This window comes from Anguilla rostrata, chromosome 11 (genome assembly GCF_018555375.3).
Source record: "Anguilla rostrata isolate EN2019 chromosome 11, ASM1855537v3, whole genome shotgun sequence".
Lineage (NCBI taxonomy): Eukaryota > Metazoa > Chordata > Actinopteri > Anguilliformes > Anguillidae > Anguilla > Anguilla rostrata.
This window is the reverse complement of record NC_057943.1, coordinates 11,076,649-11,098,479: the sequence shown is the minus strand read 5'-3', so window position 1 is coordinate 11,098,479 and position 21,831 is coordinate 11,076,649. Positions and strand designations below refer to the sequence as shown.

At 48.8% G+C, this 21,831-nt stretch overlaps 1 protein-coding gene across 8 annotated transcripts in view; it reads left to right on the top strand.

The window, feature by feature from the left end:
* The window catches only part of kazna (kazrin, periplakin interacting protein a), a 309,866-nt gene that overhangs the window by 222,381 nt on the left and 65,654 nt on the right, over nt 1-21,831 (top strand). For 5 of the 8 annotated variants that reach the window (XM_064297865.1, XM_064297864.1, XM_064297866.1 and 2 more), the window contains one exon: nt 7,853-7,957. In XM_064297865.1, coding sequence (XP_064153935.1) covers nt 7,853-7,957 — 105 coding nt within the window. Of the gene's footprint in view, nt 1-4,294; nt 4,610-6,693; nt 6,826-7,852; nt 7,958-21,610; nt 21,828-21,831 lie in introns of those variants that run through there. The other 3 variants (XM_064297867.1, XM_064297875.1, XM_064297869.1) reach the window with 3 other exon arrangements.

Below are 21,831 nucleotides of genomic sequence, written 5' to 3'. Positions count from 1 at the left end.
AAAAGCGTTTCACTTCTATCTGAATGTTTTCCGTTTCACTTATATGTTCTGAAATTTAGTGAATCACTTTGGCTAAAAGCATCTGGCGGATTAATAAATTGTCAATTGTAAAGCTCCTGAGCTGAGGTGCGAACCCTGCGGTTATCTGCAAGGCGTGATGTACATTCACGAATGTCGCAGAACTGGTAAACTGTAGAATATCACAGGAAATGACTTCACTAAGCCAGTGGGAGCGTGGAGAAGTGACGGCACTTTCTGGGACTCCCCGTGGTTTAGCAACCAGGGGGAACGGGTACAGTCATATCTGTGCAAAGAGAATGACTTGTTCTGTCGGTTCATCTCAGTACTGAAGAGCCTTTGCATGCCCCTCCACTGAAGAACATTACTGTGTAACAGAACAGTGGGGGGTGGGGGGGGGGTGCTGTGTGCAAGGCCAGAATCTTCATACCAAAGATCCAGCAAAGGCTTGGCTGGCAATAAGAAAATAATTATAAAAAAAGAAAATAAAAAAGGAAAATAGAATGAAGTTTCAGAGAGAGCAAATGAGGTCACTGAACTTATTCTGTTGGAGTAGTGTCAGCTGCTAGTAAAATGTCTGGAACTTGTAAAGAGGAAAAGATGGAGGAAAAGAATCTCTGGAGAAACGTGGAGTAACAGAGGTCCTTGGTCTGTGTGACATTAATGTGGTGGCGGTGGTGGTGGTGGTTGGGGGGTGCGGGGGAGGGGTGGAGCTGTCTCAACTTGTCTTGATTCATCACTGCTGCATCGAGAAACATCATACAAGCCACTGTACCCCTGCCACTCAACTGCGCAGCTCTAACCCTGACACCTAACTGCGCAACTCTAATACTGACACCCAACTACGCAGCTCTAATACTGACACCCAACTGCGCAGCTCTAATCCTGACACCCAGCTGCGCAGCTGTAACCCTGACACCCAACTGCGCAGCTCTAACCCTGACACCCAACTGCGCAGCTTTAACCCTGACCCCCAACTGCACAGCTCTAATACCGACACCCAACTGCGCAGCTCTAACCCTGACACCCAGCTGCGCAGCTCTAACTCTGACACCCAACTGTACAGCTCTAACCCTGCCACTCAACTGCGCAGCTCTAACCCTGACACCCAACTGCGCAGCTCTAACCCTGACACCCAGCTGCGCAGCTCTAACCCTGACACCCAGCTGCGCAAATCAAACCCTGACACCCAATTGCGCAGCTCTAACATTGGCAATTGTAGCTGTGCATATCAGTGTCAGGGTTACGGCTGAGAGCACGCATCTGTGAGCAGAACTAATCGCGCTGTGTACACACGGTCTGTCTGGGTATGATAAAAATGCAGCCTAAAGTAACGCCCTGGTTTCATTTTGCTGTACTCCAAAGCTGCATTGGGCGCAGATCCCGTTGTTCAGTCTCCATAGAGAAGGGGGGGGTGCGTGGATAGAGGCACAGTTTTTTGTTTTCATGAATGAAGCTGGTGGTGCAGCTAATGAAGATGTGGATGCCGTTGCTCTGTCCCGGCGCTAACGCTATTCTCTGCTGATCGGGGCTCCTGGCTCTTTTGTATGATGCATTCGTGCCGCTGAACGTAATGGGCTGTAAACAGTCAGTTCCTACATGTCGTAATTGTTGTACGTTGCGTGCGCGAGCGAGCGAGTGCATGTGGGCACGTGTGTGTGTCATGTGTTTATTGACAATAAAAACAAGGCGGAGCGTTTGTATTAACCCCGGTACTTGCGTCTTTGAACTTTCTGTCTGTCTGTTTTACGGCCCAGTTGTTTACAATTAAAATTCTTTTCCTTGTTTTTTGAAGGCCAAAATGGCTTTGCACCAGAATGCATTGCCCTCCCAATCTGCAGATGCCAGGCTTCTCTGTTTCCAAAAAATTCAGGACGAAAGAGCAGATGAAGTTTGTATTTCCTTTAATGCTCCCAGACTGCAGAACAGCCTGTCTCTGTGTATCAGAGAGGCACCAGCAGTAGCTAGTTTTAAAAGTCAATTGAAAACACATATTTTACATTGGCTTTTAGCTTGTATTGTTTTGGTTTTTTTAAGTAAGTGGGTAGTCTTTTTATATTTAAAAAGAATGTCTTTAGGGGAGAGCACATAGGGTAACGAATAGAGAGAAGTTTACAGCACAGAAAGAGCCATGGATTCATGTGTGGGTTGAGTGCCTGCTGCTGTATGGACTGCATGTGTGTGTGTGAACGTGTGTGTGTGAGTGTGTGTGTGTGTGTGTGCACGTGTGTTCATGTGCTTGTACATGCATGTGTGTATGTACATGTGTGTGTTTGTGAGTGTGTGTGTGTTTATGTTCTTGTGCATGTGTTTGTGTACATGCGTGTGTGTTTGTGAGTGTGAGTGTGTGTGCGTGCATGCATGCATGTGTGTGTATTTTCATGCCTACCTGTGTATATCAGTGTGTTTCTTTGTCTACTCTGTGCCACTGGTTCTGGCTGTGAACAATGTGAGAGTGTAATTATCATTATCAGGAGCAGGACTCCTATCAGGGAATGGAGGCCTCTTTGCCAGCTCTCCCTGAGGCCAGATAAGGGAGGGCAGCAAATTAGTTCCCCTTCCTCCTGGGGAAGGGCCAGTTACGAGCCTTAGATGGGTGGCAAGGGTTGTAGGAGTGGTGCGTGTGATTGGCTCATGACATGGAGAGGGGTGGGTCTTGGGTGTTGTGTCATCAGTGCAGGAAACCTGTCCCAGTCCCACTTTCCCAAGACTGTCATTTTCTATCTTTCTTTCTTTCTTTTTCTTTCTCTCTCTGTATTTCTCTATCTCTAACTTTCCCTCGTTCTCTATTTTTCCCTCGCTCTCTCTCTCTTATGTCTCATATCAGCGTTTGCTCCCACTCTTATTTGAGTGTCAAAGTAAAACCCTTTTTCCTCGGTAGACAAAATATTTTTTTTTTCCCCCCACCGGGCCACCTGCTGGCCACCAGTTGAACATTTTTTAGAATGTCCTCCTGACTTCCTCAGGCACATATGAGTGCAGCCGTCTCACAAGGATTTCCTACCAAGTACTTAACTTGAAAAAAAGTACGCAAAATCTCGTTTCGGGTTCTTGTAATTCATCTTTAGAAAAATGCAACTGAGTGCCATAGCACAGGCTGCCCTGAGCTGGAGGACTCCTCTCTCCCTTCAGCCTCATGCACTTAAGAATGGTGTTCATTCTTCCCCATAGTCAGAGACTGATTTAGAACTGGGACAGCTGGTGGGATCTACGGCCAATCAGTGACATTAATCAATCAGTTAACTATCCGGTAGAAAGAAGAAGAAGAAAACAGCAGTACTGTCAGTTTTGAAACTACCTCACAAGACTAAATTAAAAAAATTTTTAGTGTGTTAATTAAACCATTTAATCAGTTACATTTGTAGAATGCCAAGTAATGCGAAGGGGACTTTTTATTTGATTTTCTTTAGGAATGTTTTGCAGGTTAAATCTCTCTGAGCAGGCATAGGCAATCCTGCTCCGGCACTTTGATTGATTTCACACACAAAAGGATTGAAATCAATAGGCAGTTGGAGAGATAAGTAAAATTGTCTCTGTTCCATTTCACTGTGTATATGTATGCCCGTCTCAGGAACGGATCAGACTGGAATTGGAAAATGGGGCTTTATTTTTTCCTCTAACACTGGCTTTCCATTTGTGATGCATGCGTTGTGAATGCGCTTTGTGTTTGCGGATATAGCGTGCCTTACCGCGCGCGCCGAAACTGCTTATCTGCGCCAAGGCCCGGCGGTGGAAAGTCACAGCGTCGACTGGAAAAAAAAAAAGGCGAGATGAATCTTCTCAGGTTAATATTGCTGCAGTGCAGCGGAGGGGAGAGAGGGGAAGATGACTCTGCCATCCTTCAGCCAAAATAATCCATCCAAAATAACATGATGAATAAGATGGCCCGCAGTTTAGGTTTGAATAAGAATTCATCTGTTATCCGCGCCCCGGTGTGTGTGTGTGTGCATGCGGTGTGTGTGTGTGTGTGTGTGTGTGTGTGTGTGTGTGTGTGTGCATGCGCGGTGTGTGTGTGTGTGGGTGGGTGTGCATGCGGTGTGTGTGTGTGTGTGTGTGTGTGGGTGGGTGTGCATGCGGTGTGTGTGCGTGTGTGTGTGTGTGTGTGCATGCGCGGTGTGTGTGTGTGTGTGTGTGGGTGTGTGTGTGTGTGTGCGTGCGCGGTGTGGTGTGTGTGTGGTGTGTGTGGTGTGTGGGTGTGTGTGTGTGTGTGGGTGTGGGTGTGCGTGTGCGTGTGCGCGCGCATGTGCCTTCAATAGGCATGGTGACAGAGAGAGTGGATATTAAATCATGTTCCTTCATCTTCAACCCACACAGTCTCTCTCTTTTCTATTTTTCAATATAAATTGAAAACCATTATGGTCCTGTGAATGTACGTTTCTTTCCGAATTTCAAATTACTGCTAACTGTTCAACGTTTGTTTTTGACTTACTTTTCTGCCCTTGGGAGCATTGATGGCTCGTGACAGTTGCTGCATACAAAAATGGCAAAAGAATTTCAGCTATGAGAAGCAGTGAAGGACAGGCTGTTGCTTCACCTTTGAGAGCAGTACCTGAGTATCCAGGTGTCCATGGTCTACAGAGGAGAAATACAGGTCTGTGATTCCAAACCTTTCCTCTCTGGGGCAAGTGCTAAATGGCATTATTTGTCCTCCTTCAGCCTCTATGTGGGCACACAGGGGGGTCCTCGTGGGTTCTGCTTTTAAGAGTAATGTTCAGAGCTGTTTTGGGACCAGAGGTATGTGCATTCTTCTGGACCGCACTATAGATTATGGCTTTCCCCAGCCTCAATTACCAGCCGTGCGTCAAGCCTGGTGACAACCGCCCTCTGCACTGAGATAAAGTCTTTTGTCCACTCACTGGCAAAGCACTTGTGCATTTCTCACTGCGTACAGAGGGAAGAGTGTGGAACAGTCAACGCTTGTCCTTGCGACTTTCATCCCCATTAAGCAGATGGTTTCCACTGGGCATACTGAAACTAACGCTGGCTGAAGGTCCCGTACTGACGCGTGGTCAGGAGAACAGTTACCCAGATATCCAACAGGTGTGATATCCTCATCCAAAACCAGGTTGTGCTTCAGAAAAAAAACACTCTGTTATGGATCATCCGCATTACCCAGTGTCTGCTCTCTGTAAGGGAACAGCAGCATTAGCCGGTGTCTGCTCTCTGTAAGGGAACAGCAGCATTAGCCGGTGTCTGCTCTCTGTAAGGGATCAGCAGCATTACCCAATGTCTGCTCTTTGTTAGGGCTCAGTAGTATTACCCAGTGTCTGCTCTCTGTTAGGGATCAGCAGCATTAGCTGGTGCCTGCTCTTCTGTTAGGGATCAGCAGCTTTACCCAGTGTCTGCTCTCTGTTAAGGATCAGCAGCATTAGCTGGTGTCTGCTCTCTGTAAGGGATCAGCAGCATTGCCCGGTGTCTGCTCTCTGTAAGGGGACAGCAGCATAAGCCAGCATCCGCTTGCACACACTTCCTGTCCGATCCCAGCCTTTTTGCTTTCAATCACTGGCTGCCTCTCCATGTAATCAGGCTCTTAAGCCCTAACAGACTCGGACAGAGAGGCTGTAATACCTGCTAAAGTGTGGCATCTCTCACAGATCATCCTGTCACTGCAAAGGACTGCATGATGACTGAAGGAAACTCACTGCAATACATGGAGGGGGATGAGGAGGGGTGCTCCATATGAATTTGCATTTAATTTTCCAATCCACCAGAACCTACGGTGCTGTTCTTTTTTTTAACGGATATTACATGTAATATACTATAAATTTATGCTCTTTGTGCAATTGCCTTTATGTATTTTTATCCCTGGAAATCATTTAAGCTTTTTAAGAGCTTAAAAAGGATCCTGATGAGTCGGTAAACAGCACTGGCGCTATGCACTGGTCCAAATCCCAACTTTGATCTGAAGGTGCTTTTCTCTCTTCGGGCCTGTGGGTGATCTTAAGCAGCAAGGGCCTCCTGCTCGAGAGAGGGGAAAAAAGATTTGCCGATGCTCCATCGATCCAGGAGAGTGACCTGGAAGTGAAGCCCAGGCCCGTCACGGTTTCCAGAACCTCCCGCTCGCCCGAACGTGTTCTCTCCCCGCGGAGCCCTCCCGGCTTTCAGACAGAAACCGCCGCGCGGACTTATAGATCCCGTTTTATATTTCCCACAACTCTCACCTGAGGAGAGCACTCAAGCTTTATCCGCGGCCTCCCAGACCCTTGTAAAAAAAAAAAAACCTATCGCTATATTAATTGTATTAATAGTAGCGCTGTGTTTAAAGTTATGGCTCAGCGTAAAACGTGAGTGCCAGGTAGCCGGGCCGGAGGAGGAGACGGGCCCGCCCGCCGTCGCCGGAAAGAGCCGGAACGAGAACATCTGCCGCGTTTTTTTTTTCCTGTGGCCGTGCTCCATTAGAGCAGCTGATTCAGATGTGTGTCGGTGAAACGAGGGGTGGGGCGGGCTTCGCATCTGCTGGCTAATCACGGCTGGAAGTAGCATTAGAGGGTGGGCAGGGCAGGGCAGCCGCGACCAGACACGGAATGGCGGAGAAGCTGCAGAAACAAAACACCAGGGGCATTCTGGGTACTCCGCTCCACCTCTGTCACTTAGAAGGAGAGTTCAAGTGAGCCCGTTTCCCTGAATACATCCAAATACTGGGTGGGTGGGTGGGGGGGGGGGAGGGGGGTAATATAAGTGGGGTGTTCTGTCTTTTAAACAGCAGCTTCCTTTATCCTTGCCAAGCTTTCTGTTTTTCCTGTTTATCAGTTCGTATTGCTGGATACTCACTGTACCAATTCCTGCTGAGGCGTTATTCTGATCAAGGTAATAATTACTGTGCCACTCAGACCTGCAAATCTATAACCAATGTTTTGTCAGTAGATTAATCAATGTCAGCCTTTATACCTGAGAAAGCAGAAAAGTGGAATTCAAAATCTGGACTTGTGTGTTATCTCTTAGCTTTACTGTTAAAGAAACGACTGTTCATTTGAGCTGCCTGAGGCAACATAAAATCAGAGAACACAAAGAGGTGTTAGATCAGCCCTAGAACCGTCTTTTCTCTAAGAATTTTAAAACGTTGATTATTATAGATGACTATTATCCACATCTATTATCCACAAATGATCTGGCCTTTGGCTCTTATTGTAGCTGGTGCTTATTAAGACAGTTATTAAATTTGCGTGGATATTAGTTCCTTATTTGAAGTTCTTTTAGTAGATCATCGCAAAGATTCAATGCGTTGTATTGAACACCATTACGTCGGCATTAATTATGCTCGTCATTCTCCGGGTAATTCGTGAGAGAAGGTGATCGTTGCAATTCAGTGCCCCCTAGTTGTCAAAATGGGAACCTGACTTTTTTTTTTCCTGTTACCTACTGAATGTTTGTGGAACATTACCGTCTTTTTGTTTTTCTTATCTGTAATGCTATAAAGCCTTTTTGGGTCCTTGGGGAAAAAAATTATAAATTGAACGGATTATTATTACTTAGTCATCGTCTTTGTGAAGAACAGCATGATACCACTCTCAAACGTATTTTTATCTATACTAAGACTCTGCATTTTACAGGCCACCAGTCATCAATGGGGACCTTGTGATAGAGGACTATGGGGTTTATAGAAGGCTGTAGATGGAACTTTGTTTAAATACAGCATAACACTTGAATTGCTCCAGTACCTTACATACCCAGCTCTGTAAAGAGATGAAATGTGTAACAGGTAACATTCAAAGCTTGAGCTAAGCAAGTAGCTCTGGACAACAGTGCCTGCTGTACATTTATGTAAAGAGTGTGTGGTTTGACTGCAGTGTGTTTAAATGTGTGTGTCTAAAGTCCAGCATTGTCTTCCTTCCAGATCCATCTGTCCACCAGAGACAGAAGCCAGTGACAGACATTTGCTTCAAGACTGACATTACAAGCCTGATGGACTTCAGCACGCCGGACTCTTCTTTAGACAAAGGTGAGCCACTGCTCTATCTCTCTCTCTCTCTCTTTCTGTCACTCTATCGCTCTCTCTCAACTGAGCGCGCTCGGTGGCGCTGAGCCGGTTGGTCGGTTAAGGAGCTGCAGAGATCGAGAGGGGTGGTGACACTGTTGGAATGGGCAAGCTGCTCTGCTGGGCAGGGTGCATGTAGCCTGGACCCATAGCCCCCCATAAAGCCACTTGACCTGAACCTGATCAGGGACAGCGAGCACTCAGCAACACCAGCCATGCCCCTGCACTGCAGAACAGTCCAGCTTGTGATGAGACGTAAAATATTAATGTTTCTCTCAAGTAAAAAAAAGTATTAGCTTGTTTAAAGTTGCCGTTTGCTTAAATTTTCTTACCCCGTTGTCAAATCTTGAAATGAGTCAAACTGTCTCACCTCATCAGCAATGTGTTTCCCTAATTTAACAAAAGGATTTTTAAATATAAGTCTAAATATTGGATTAAAATACTTGAGGTTGAGATTGACTCACTGTTTTTGGTTTTTGCTGTGTGCTCCTGTCAGCCGTAGAAGGATTGTTTTTTGCGGACGAGTCCTCAGCGTGTGCTTGTTTCAGTAATGAGCGTGGGGCGTTGCAGCGGAAGATGCGTTCCAGTCGGTCCTGTAGGGGGAGACTCCAGCGGCGCAGACATCCTGATAAATCCGTCATGCGAAGGCTCCTAATCCGCTACGTTCAAGATAAAGCTTGCGTTGATTATTATTGCAGGTAGACTTAAGATGCTCCGACTGCACACCTTGCCTCTTGAAAATTATCAGCCCGTTCAGCGTCGGTTATCATTTCGTGTTGCGTATCGCTTGAGCTTCAGATTAATTTAAAACGTACTTGCAAATGCAGGAATTATGTGAATCGACCACGGCTAAAGCTGAACGCTCCGAACGCATTTGTTTTCTGTTCTGATAGTTACACAACAGGTACAGTGAAGGGAGGACAAGCAGGCAGGAAGATAATTTGCTGTTTACACATGTATACAGCTTTCAAGCTTTGCTGAGTACCAACAGTGCAGCGTTTCATTTTTACATCAATGAGTCTCTGTGCGGTTCGTAAGAACAGCAGGGCTGTCCTGATAAAGAATACAGCACCTTCCTAGCTGCACGTGTAGACAGGCTGTCTGATGTCTTACAGTACATACCCAATATGAAGATGAAGAGAGGTGGACAGGCGAGTAATATTCACATCCTATTCGGCCTTCGCTCAGTTTTTGTACTTTCCACACACACACTCGCACGCACGCACGCACACACACGTACACACACAAACACACACTTGTACACACACACACTCATGCACACAGACACACACACAAACACACACACGCACACAGACACACACAGACACACACACTCATACACAGATACGCGTACACACACACACACACACACTTGTACATTGTACACACACACACGCGCACACACACACACACTTACACAGACGCTCGTACACACACACATGCACACAGACACACACACACTCATACACAGACGCACACACACACACACACACACACACACGCCCCGCTCCGCTATGCCAGCTGGCTTGTCGGTGCGTTATACCTGCTGAAATGTGCTAGCTCAGGGAAATGCCGCCTCTGCCTCTGCCTCCTGCAGCCAAGGCCTCATATATCACCACGTGCTTCCCTGGAACGGGATGTGGGTGTCATGGCATCGTGTAATTCATCACGGCCACTCCCCAGGCTCCCTCTCGGCCCCGTTTCTCTTTCTTTCCCCCCCCCAGCCCTGCCGCTCCCATCCTCGTACCGAGCGCTCAGACAGAGGCTGCTGAAGTACACCTGCGGGCCTGTCAGGCAGGTACAGTATCCCTGGCTGCAGCCACGTGCCTGACACCCAATGAGCCGCAGTGGAATCTGAGGCACGCTACTCCTTCACACTTTGGGGTGTGGTGGTGGGGGCGGTGGTGGGGGCATGGGGCAGCCATACCAGGGTCAGTTGCACACTGATGAGAGTGACGGACGCTGTGCGGAGCGAGAAACTACACTGCTGTAGTCACGTGCTGTTGCACCGGAGGGGACGCCGGACATGGCAAGCAGAGTGCCACTGTAGTCCTGCGCCATGACGTGCGCTGAATCCGTACACGTTCTCTCTGTCAGTCCCGTGTTGCCTGTGGGAAGATGGAATTTTAATCACCCGCAACAGCAACAGGGGTTATTTAGGAAACGGCCCGCTGTAGTGCGTCCTTGTCCAGAGTCCGTGCCGTGGGTGTCCTTCAGGCTGATAACCACGGGGCTCAAGTTTTAAAAGGTCAAAGGTCAGGCTCCGGCCAGTGTCCTTCCTGAGTGTGTGTGGAGGCTAAGCTGCTGCCCTGTAGTATTCCTCCATGCACCACCATGTTTATAACCAGCAATTGTTTGACGGGTGGGGGGGGCAGCTGCAATCAGAAATGCGAGTTCAAGGAGGGATAAAACCTGCCCCCCCCCCCCATAAGAAACAACAACACCCCCCATCTATCCAGGGCAAATGCTGACCACATCTGAGCGCTCCAGATTCAGTCAGTGTAAAATGGTGTTGGTCTCTTTGGTCATGTAAGTGTATGTAATCCAGGGCACTGTAAGATGTGTGGATATCGTAGAGGCATCAGCTGCAGGAGCAGAGACTGAACAGCAGGCAGACGTGAGTCCTGCAGAGGTGTTAAGAGTTTCGCTGTTACCATGGTGAGCTGCTTCCTGAGCACGAGGCTCGAGTGCTGCATCAGAAAGTCGAAACGTCTGTGACGGAGGTGAGATGGAGAATCACGTGCCACGTTCCTCAGCCCACTAGCGTTCCTGTCAAAAGATCGGGAGACGATTAAATTGCGGTTTTTCGGGATGAACGTGGCCCATGTCGTACGCGACCCTCCCGCCATTCCCCCGCCCGCTCTGAGAGGCTGTCGGGGCGCAGGAGTGGTCACGTGACCAGACGGGAACAGAGGTACCGAGTGTTCCTCCTTCCTCCCCAGACTCCCAGAATCACGATAAATGCGCGCCTTCCCCCCGTCAGCGAGAGGAGGGCTGGGTGCCTTCCCCCCACCAGCGAGAGGAGGGCTGGGAGGGGTGCATCATGACGCTGTGATTGCTCCGGCGTCCCGCATTGTGTGCTGCTCCACACAAAAGCGCAAAGTGGGCTCGCTTTGTCGCGAGCGTGAACGAGGAGAAAAGGCTGAGCCTTCCTCTAAACCGCCCTCCTTTGTCTCTCTCTTGTTATGACAGAGCGCCGCGTAGTCCGTATCGATCTGCCTAACAAAAGCCGCGCGTCCGAAACGTCCCGCTGGCGTCCCGCTCCCTGTCTGTGTGATGATGACTCAAACGCATCTGGGGCGGTCTCTCTTCACACCTGCTGGGGCTGCATTAGACCCGGGACCCCCAGTTTTGGCCCGTCTTTCCGTTTTCTCTGGAGCTGCAGCCTGTACAATTTTGGGCTAGAGTTCACTCTGGCTCTCTGCCACCACTCTACACCATCCCTGCCCCCTCTCACTCTGTCTCTCTCTCTATCTGTCTTTCTACCTGTTGCTCTGTCTTTCTACCTGTCTGTCTCTTTCTCTATCTGTCTTTCTCTCTATCTGCCTTTATATCTGTCTTTCTACCTGTCTGTCTCTTTCTCTATCTGTCTTTCTCTCTATCTGCCTTTATATCTAGATATCTTATATCTATAGGACGGAGTGTGGCACAGTGGTAGGAACTGCGTTGTACCAAGGTCGCAGTTCGATTCGGTAAGCACTCGTTCCTTGAGCAGGTCTTAACCTGCATGCTTCAGTATCTATCAGCTGTATAAATGGATACATGTAAGTGCTATGTAAAAAAGTTGTGTAAGTCGCTCTGGATAAGAGCGTCTGCTAAATGCCTGTAATGTAATGTAATATCTGTCTTTCTCTTTTTCTATCTGTCTTTCTCTCACAATAACTCTCTTTCTCTCTATCTGTCTGTCTATATGTTTCTCTCTCAGTTTTTCTCTCTCTTTCTCTGTCTTTCTCTCTTGCGCTCTCTCATACTCTCTATCTTTACCATTCTTTTTCTCATTATCTCTCTCCCTCTCTCTCTCTCTCTCCCCCCCCTCTCTCTCTTATTATCTCTCTCTCTCTCCGTACATCTCCCCCTCTCTCTCCCACGTCTTTGTTCCTGTGGTGTAACTGACAGTCCAATTGAGGGCCTAATACCTTTCTTCCCGGCTGCTGGAGTGGCTGTTAAAAGGCTCTTTTGCGGCTAATCTGCGGCGACGTGCCGCTGCACAGGATCTGCGGCCAGCAGCCGGCTGAGTGGCGCTGGCACTGAGGCCCGGGCGGGATCGGGACTCTGCGGTGCTGATTACAGAGAGGGAGGGAGGGAGGAGGGAGAGAGGAGAGGAGGGAGGGAGGAGAGAGAGAGAGAGAGGGGAGAGAGGGAGGGAGAGGAGGAGAGAGAGAGAGAGAGGGAGGAGAGAGAGAGGGAGGGAGAGAGAGAAGAGAGAGAGGAGGGAGGAGAGAGGAGAGGGAGAGAGGAGGGAGGGAGGGAGGAGGGAGGGAGAGAGAGGGAGGAGAGAGGGAGAGAGAGAGGGGGAGAGAGGAGAGAGAGAGAGGAGAGGAGGGAGGGAGAGGAGGGAGAGAGAGAGAGGAGGGAGGGAGGGAGAGAGAGGAGAGGGAGGGGGGAGGGAGAGAGAGGAGGAGGGAGAGAGGAGGAGAGAGAGAGGGAGGGAGGAGAGAGAGAGAGGGAGAGGAGAGAGAGAGGGAGGAGAGAGAAAGAGGGAGGGAGAGTTAGAGAGGGAGAGAGATGGAGGAGTAGAGAGGGAGAGGGGAGAGAGGGAGGAGGGAGGAGGGGAGAGGAGGAAGCGAGAGAGGGAGAGAGAGAGGGGAGGAGAAGAGAGAGAGGGAGGGTGGGAGAGAGGGAGAGAGAGAGAGGGAGGGAGGGAGAGAGGAGAGAGGGGGGAGGAGAGAGAGGAGAGAGAGAGAGAGGAGAGGGAGAGAGAGGGAGAGAGAGAGAGGGAGGAGAGAGAGAGAGGAAGGGAGAGAGGGAGAGAGAGAGAGAGGAAGAGAGAGTGAGAGGGAGGGAGGGAGGGAGAGAGAGAGAGAGAGGGAGGGGGAGAGAGGAGAGGAGAGAGAGGGAGAGAGAGAGGGAGGAAGGGAGGTAGAGAAGGAGGGAGGGAGAGAGAGAGAGAGTGAGAGCAAGAGAGAGAGAGCGAAGGAGAGAGGGGGAGAGAGGGGAAGAGAGGACCACCCCCGCTGATGGGTCCGATGTGGCAGACGGGGACGCGGCGGGTCCAGCCCGGTCCAGCCCGCCGCTGTCGTTCCTTTCTGACAGGCAGAATGGACATGAAAGCCCGGGCTGGGGCAGAACAGGGAGCCCTTATCTGCGCCTCTGAACGCGGCTGATAATGGGTAATTGGGTGTGGACGCGATAAGCTTTCTCAGCCCCTCAGATTAAAGAGAGCTTCCTCTGCCCCCCCCCCCCGCCCTCTTGTTCGGCTCCCTCTCAAACGATGGTAATTAGATAGGGAATAAATCACGGCGGCGTGCGGCGTGATGGCGGCTGCGTGGTGAGGGGATGAGAGAGGACACCGCCAGGGTTCCGCACAACAGTCTCCCGTTTAATCGTGCCGGTATAATTGCGGGGGGGCGGGGGGGGCGTGGGGGGGACGGGGGGTCGGGGTGCGGGGAGAGAAAGCTCCAGAGAAGCCAGTCGTTCGTGCGAGAGCTGTGCTAGGCCAGGAATGTCACTGCTTTCCGGAGTGAAGGGGCTCTGTGCTTCCCAGTGTTCAGGATCCGATGCTGGCTGCCTCAGGCCAAACACCTGGGAGTGAAGAGCTACAGGGTTAACAAAACCAGACGCACAAGTTCTCTGACTGTGAACCCCCAACCCCCCAAACCCCCCAAACCCCTCCCCGCCCGCGTCAATAGTCCCTCAACCATTAATGATTAGCAGGACGCAAAGTGGGGGAAACACAGGCGCTCATCATTGCTGAATGGAAGTGACAGTCGGCGAGCTTGGGGAAATGCGGCAACTGATAATTACGTTGGTTTTTTTTCTACCATTGATTCCCTCTGTTGCCTCCCGTCATCGTCTGGTTAGAACGTCTGGAGATCGCGGGTTTTATCAGCTGCCTTGTTGCGCTATGTCCTCGTGTGGGGAGTTTGGCGGAGTTTGGAGTGGAGTAAATCGTGTGCATCCTTACCCTATAGGGCAGGGGGACTCAAATCTGGCCCTCTTGGCTGATAGTGTTGCTGGTATTCTTTTCCCCCCCTCTAATCAGGGACTGATTAGGGAAACCAGGTGAAGTGGGCCAATCAATGAAATTCATTGGCCAATCAATGAAATTCATTAATCAATCATCAGTGGGTAAAACCAGGTGTATGTACCAAGCACCAGATATGCAGTATGCTGTAAGGATTCCATCACTTTTAAACATATGAGGCCATTTTAACTGAAGGAGCATCATCGGACCACCAGTCACCCTCCTAGTGAGCCCCTTTCATAGACCCTCAAATGCCCCCAGAAGGACCTTGCTGGGGTCTGGGCTGAGATGTGAGGTGTTCCATCACAGGTGCAATGTGCTCACCTGTTCCACACTGTAATCAGTGAACAGGTGAGCACACAGTGAAAACCCACAGCACATAAACCCAGATGGCGCCATTAAAATATCTGTGTTTTAAACATCGTGGGATGATAAATATGTTGGTAGAGAGAGAGAGAGCGAGAGAGCGAGCGAGAGTGAGTCTGTTTGAGATTTGAGCTGCTTTGACATGTGCCAACCGTGTCAAAAGCGACCCCCCCCCCCCCCCCCGTCTCCAGGGGGATGCCGATGGAAGATGAATATCGTTTATCTCCAGCGCCGTTCGGCCCTGCAGGGCAGTCTGCCACGCGGAGGATGACAGGGGGAGCGAGCTGTTACGTTCGGAGACGGGGGCGGGATGGCTGGGTGTTTGAGCGCTGGGTTATTGAGCGCTGGGTTATTGAGCGCTGGGTGTTTGAGCGCTGGGTTATTGAGCGCTGGGTGTTTGAGCGCTGGGTGTTTGAGCGCTGGGTTATTGAGTGCTGGGTGTTTGAGCGCTGGGTGTTTTGAGCGCTGGGTTATTGAGTGCTGGGTGTTTTGAGCGCTGGGTTATTGAGTGCTGGGTGTTTTGAGCGCTGGGTTATTGAGCGCTGGGTTATTGAGCGCTGGGTGTTTGAGCGCTGGGTTATTGAGTGCTGGGTGTTTGAGCGCTGAGTGTTTTGAGCGCTGGTTATGAGCGCTGGGTTTGAGCGCTGGTATTGAGCGCTGGTATTGAGCTGTGTTTTGAGCGCTGGGTTAATGAGTGCTGGGTGTGTGAGCGCTGAGTGTTTTGAGCGCTGGGTTATTGAGTGCTGGGTGTTTTGAGCGCTTTGATGATGTGCCCGGGTGTTTTGAGCGGTTATTGAGCGCTGGCTTATTAGCGCTGGTGTTGAGCTGGGTTTTGAGTGCTGGGTGTTTGAGCGCTGAGTGTTTTGAGCGCTGGGTTATTGAGCGCTGGGTGTTTGAGCGCTGGGTTATTGAGCGCTGGGTTATTGAGCGCTGGGTGTTTTGAGCGCTGGGTCATTGAGTGCTGGGTTATTGAGCGCTGGGTCATTGAGTGCTGGGTTATTGAGCGCTGGGTCATTGAGTGCTGGGTTATTGAGCGCTGGGTCATTGAGTGCTGGGTTATTGAGCGCTGGGTATTTGAGCGCTGGGTGTTTGAGCGCTGGGTTATTGGCAGACACATTGTGTCTGTTGACAAGCGCGCTGCTGGGAACGTGTGTGTCACTCAGCCTCTGCTGGAAGGTGCACTGCGTTCCTGCTCTTCCTCAGGTGAGGAGCTGAGGAAGTACACTGACACACATGCACGCACACGCGCACACACACACACACACACACACAAGCGTACACACGCATGTACATGCACAAATACACACACAAATGTATGGATACACACACATGTAAACACTCACGCAGGCACACACACCCACGCACACACAGATACAAATGCGCACACATACTCACACACACACACACAGATCACACACACACACTCACACACAGATATGCGTGCACACGTACACACACTGACATACACACTTTACCCCGGTTGGCTGCTATCACGGTGTCCTCTGTGGGATGTTCTTCTGTAGGATGTGTGCCGTAGAGCTCTGTGCTCCTTTAAGATGTTGTGTAAACAGACCTTGTTTTCTGACAGATTGACTGCTGAGTGTCTGCTCATTGTATGGGCTGATGCCTGTTTAAACGAATGCCCTCAGCCCATGTAGGATCAAGCATGAGACACTTGAGTTTAGTGTTTGTGTGTGCGCGTGTGCGAGCATGCGTGCATGCGTGTAAGCTTCAGTGTTTGATCCATATTTGTACGACTAGTTCCTTGTGTAACATATGAAGGATATATAATAGGACCTGAGGTAGTTTTCAGTCTCCATTAAAAATAAAGGCATTAGTAACTCCAGTGCAGAGTACCTGTGGAGCACACTGAGGGGAGGGGAGGAAGGGGGAGGGGTGGTTGTAGAGCCATGACTCTGAAGGTCATTCCCACGCTGTCAGGTGAGGCTGTAGCACACCTGCGCTCTGCGTTCTGCGCTGCGCTCGCCACAGAGAACGCTTCCCCGCTTCGGACCGTCTCCTCCCACTGCGCTGACCGAGTCCAGGCTGTCAATCAAACCCGTGTGTGCACCTCCCCCGCTCTGCATCATTCTACCACGTGCCCTTAGCCAATAGTGCTGTGAATGGTGCAGATTCACTGCTTTCACCTCCCCCCCCCCCCCTCCCCCGCCAGCACTTTTCACTGCAGCGCCACCCGCTGGGAGAGCGCTTACCGCCGTTCGCCTCCCCCCGATGTGCACTTTGATGCTGCCTTAATGCCGTGTAAACATTGTACGTGCGCCAGCAAAATACTTTTAATTAGTGCGCCTGGTCGACCTGATTAGCTCTGTATCTTTGTAAGTGTGTCTGCCAGGCTGCGGAGCTGGACTGGCTCCTGGGCACGCAGGTATCCCCCTCGCTGCCCGCCGCGTGCGTTATCAGCACACATCCAGCAGGGGGTGCTGCACCACAATCGGGTCACTGCATTGGGCTCCACAAGGAGCAATATTGATTACTGTTATTAGATGTTAACATGAATCGCGGAGAAGTGCTGAGCAACAATGAAGTGACAGGGAAATGCTGAGGGCAACAGCTGAGGGCTTTATTTATTTATTTATTCATTTCTGAAAGAGGAAATTGAATTTACCGACAATCGTCGCTTTCGTTTTTCTCAGCCTTTCCAAAGAGTGAAAGAGCATTTGAGCCGCTTTTATTTATGACCTTTTTCCTACAGATGAAAGATGTGATGCCATACCGTTATCGCTGTTCACGCTTCTGCAAAACTCCCGTTACCTGTGGTCATCTGTACGCTAAAGGTGTATCTTTCCGGCGATTGTGCGCAGTTCTCCATCACGCACTGTACACCTGAAACTGCCCAGGGCGTCTAACCTGCTGGGGCGAATGCTTCTTGCATTGCGGAACGTTTTTGAATGACAGGTTTGCGCTCACAAATATGCCCTTAGCTTGAGAAGACGGGTGCACCGTCCGAGTCTCGCATTCTGGGCCTTCTTAGCATTCTGTTCCCTTATTTGGCTACACCCCTGCGGAGCACAGTGACCTCCCATCTAAATTACTTCACCAGCTCCAGAACCGCACCAGCCCACAAGAACTGAGGAGTTGCTACCATGAATTTCCACCTTTAATCAGCCTTGAAACAGAATATAGGAAGACATGCTGAGAGTATAAAGTGTTTCCTCTTCTCAGTCAGCCATGTTCCTTTTGCTGGACATGTTATCTCCATTTTGGCTCCACTTCTCTGGACTGCAGTGTGTTTCATTCCGTGTTTTCCATTTGTGTTGTGAAACAGAGGAGCCACTACATTAACAACAGCACTTTCATGTATACAATTCATTCCATATTTATGTATTTGTTGTTTATTTAAAATGTACTTAATGGAGCATTAAATATGCTGGGCTTCATTCATGAATTATCTGTGCTCTATAAGTTTTATTTTTAAGTATTTCTCAATATCAAGTTTGAAGGATTCAAACTGTTGAGCTTACTGCCAGTTTTTTTGTATATATATTTATATATATATCACAACAATTGTGTTAATTAAATCAGAGTATCATTTCAGAAGTATTTAAAGATTCCAAGGGAGTTACACCCTTTAGACAATATAATTTTTGGCATCATTGCTACCAAAATAGTTCACTGAAGATGTTCTATGAATACAGTGTCTTTTGACTGCTATTCATTTCTTTCAGCTGTTAGACTTAAACGAGAGTGTAATCCATTTCTTTGGAAAGTTCATATATATAATTCATATATAAACACTGAACTAACTAAAGTTCAGAGTCATGATGAACACAAGAATTAATGTAAGCATAAGAATATATAATGTCAAAAAAAGAAAATATCTAAATCTACCAACTGTGCTATTGGTCATTATAGTTATTGATTGACTCAAGTTCTGGAAAGGATTTTGGACTCTACTGCAAAGTATAAAGGGAAAAAACAGCCCTTCAAATTTTTAAATTTATACTGTTTTGACAACCTTCCCTGTTCAATAGAAAATAGCTCAAGGCCCATTCAGAAGACATAATTTTAGAGATGGATGATGTTCTATTATGTAGATAAATACAGGTTTTTTTGTTTGTTTGTTTTTTTATAAAGAATACATTTGAAAACCTTTTCAAAGTGGCTTCTATTTTTTTACGATAAAATTCAGTTAAAAATTCAAGCCCAAATATTTTTGGTCCATTTCATGATCATATTAACGTAGCCGATCTTTCCTAATTTGTGTGTTTTAAAGCTTTTTAAGATGAAGATATTAAGATATTCAGTGCTCTTTCTCCTCAGTGATAAGATAGAGTGGGGTGGCAGGGTGGTAAAACGGTTACAATCTTGAGGCTTGAACCTAGAGGATTGATTCCCAAGTAGGACTCGGCTCTTGTACCCTAGAGCAAAGTCCTTAAACTGAATTGCCTCAATATATATCTAGCTGTATGATGGCAAACGTTGCTCTGGATAAGAGCGTCTCATAAAGTAATACAGCATTGAGACCTGAAGCTTCGTTGAGGTATGTTTTTGCGTCTGGCTGTTGTGTGCGCTTTCTCGTTGGCGTAAGCTTCGCCCACCTCAGTCACACGGCCTCCACGTCCCCTCGACCCGAACAAACAAACCTTTCGTCACTCATCGGTGAACGGTCTTTGTTTTTTGTTTTTTTTTTTAGAGATAAGTGCTTTGTGTCCTATGACATCATCGATTTTCTTCTTTTGGAAGACGCTCTCTGCGCACGGCACACAGCGACAGTGCGGACCGAAGTCAGACCGTGTCCCAGACCTGGGAAACAATTAGCGGGGTGATAAACGCGAGCGCGCGGTCTTATTGATTTTCAGCTGCTGATTGGCCTTATCATCAACCGGCCAGTTCCTGAATATCAAATCTAGTCACTTATTTCTGTCTTTGTTCGTAATCTTCCCATTTGCGGCGGCTTTAAACATTTGATGTCGACTGTTGCAGATAAGCTGCCTTTTTTTAACCACTACATTAAATTGGCCAGTTGCTTAAGCCTTCTTAAATCAGTAATTCTGTAATTAGTTTTAAAAGGCACACTGTTATTAACTTACGCAGGGGGGGCACACCATCTAATTAGCCATAAAAGAGGAGTCACAGGCATATATTGACAGTAAGGAAGGTACATTTCCTTTTGAACTAACAGACAGTCTTTCTGTAGGAACTGCATGGCAAGGAAGATCAGGTGATCCTTGTGACATGTGAGATTGATCAGCAGGACGCAGAGGTCATTGAGCAGAAACGCTCAGTGATTCATCCAGTGAGGATCTGTCCTAGAGGTTTATCGATGTTTAAGGGCTGATCTGGGTGGGGTTGTGTTGGGTGTGCAGTGAGCATAGGGTGAGAAGTCTGATATTGTAACAGACAATATGGGTGATTACATTACATTGCCAGTATAGAAGCCACTGGTGGTCTGCTGTATGAAATGCATTATTATTATTATTATTTCCCCTGCTTATTAATAACATATATTGAGGGGGATGGGACCGCTGGGTGGCTCATCCTGTTAAGGCACTGTTCTAGTGTGTGAATGAGCGCTATGGTTGCAAACGCAGGAGCAGCTGGAAATGGCAGTAGCAGGGGGCCAGCAGCCTCACTGGCACACAGTGTTGCCTGGGGGACGGGTTTCCGTTGGAAGGATGGCCGTATTTGGTTGTGGATCGGTGACTTCCTCTGGCCAGTCCTGCATACGAGGCTGCATATGAATTGTCCTCTTCTGACTGAGATGAACTGACAAACTGGCAGGGGTAAAGAAGCAGCAGCTTGACATCTGGGAACGCCTGTTTGAGCACGCTGTCTCCAATTTACAGAGGAGATTGCAGAGATGGGCAGAAACACACATCATCCCGTACCCAATAGTAGAAAAGTAAAATAAAGAAAGGTGTGTGTGTGTGTGTGTGTGTGTGTGTGTGTGTGTGTGAGAGAGAGAGAGAGAGTGCCTGTATTTGTGTGAGCGTGTGTGTGTATGTGTGTGACAGGTAGTGAGAGAGTGTGTGCGTTCCTATGTGTCTGTGTGTGTGTGAGTGAGTGAGTGAGTGAGACCGAGAGAGGAAAAGAGAGAGGGAGAGAGAGTCTGGATGCCTGTGTATATATGTGTGTGTGTGTGTGTGTGTAGTTGTACCTAGCTGTGCTTTTCACACACCTGAGGGACAGAGTGAAGCCTGATGCACACTGGGACCACAGAGATGTATGCTGGGTCTGTGGATTGAGGTCTAAATACTTTCAGATTTCACAGGGTGAAGAGGCCAGTAGGGTTTAAGGACTTTTGGTTGCCATGAAAACGGATTTCTCTAAGCAGAATGAGTCCGCTGGAGTGCCTAACCGCTTTTCTGCATTTGCATAATATTCACAGAAGCCTGCAAACGATGGAATTACTCCTTTAAAAAAGGAAACAGATTAGATAACAAATGCATTATTCATTTGACAGAAGCACAAAATTGATTTCCGAAAGTAAGTAATTTCTAAAAAAAAATAATAATTAATGGATAGTTTTACAGTTTGACCTGCATCACTAATGGATCTTTGCAGAAGGGCCCATACCTTCAGACCCCTCCCACTATCCAAAGGTACATGAAGTGTCTCCCCCAGAACCCAACTCAATAAATTACTCTTTCTGGCTGTTTAGTACAAATGGTTGTTCGCCCATTTTTATCCATCCTGTGAGCACAGTCCCCTTTTGTGCAACACCACGGGGTATCTCCTTACACTAAAGCAGCTGGCAGCCGGCAGACGGGGGAGTTTTGTGTAGCGTGTTGCGTCGCTAGGTGGAGTGAGAACAGTGGATCAGTAAGGCTTTTCACCTGCCTGAAAAACCCCAGGAGAGAAGCACCTTGCTTCCTGCCCCTCCCCTCTGCCTGCTGTGTGTGTGGGTGTGTGTGTGTGTGCGCACATGCGTGCATGTTTTGTCCCAGACTCCTCCCCTTGCCTGCATTTGTGCGTTTCTGTTTGAGCAGTGTGGGAAAATGGTGTCAGCTTCAGAAGGCCACTCCCCCTGAGTGAGTCGTTGGAGGAGGGAGGAGGGCGGAGGGAGCTGTGGGGGGTGGGGTGGAATATTCACTGGTGAACCTGTGGGAGTCTCCCAGAACAGGTACAGAGGGCAGAGAGAGAGGGAGACTCGCACAGGGAAAGGGAGCGTTTCCTGGTCGCAGGACAGGCCGAAGTTGGTTGTGTGTTTTTTGAGAGGAGGCACCACGTTAGCTTTGCGTGAGAAAGGCGCCCCGGAGCTGGACCCCTGCGGAGCGCGGGCTTCGCCCGAGATGAAGTCGGATCGGGAGGAGGGGAAACCCGGTGA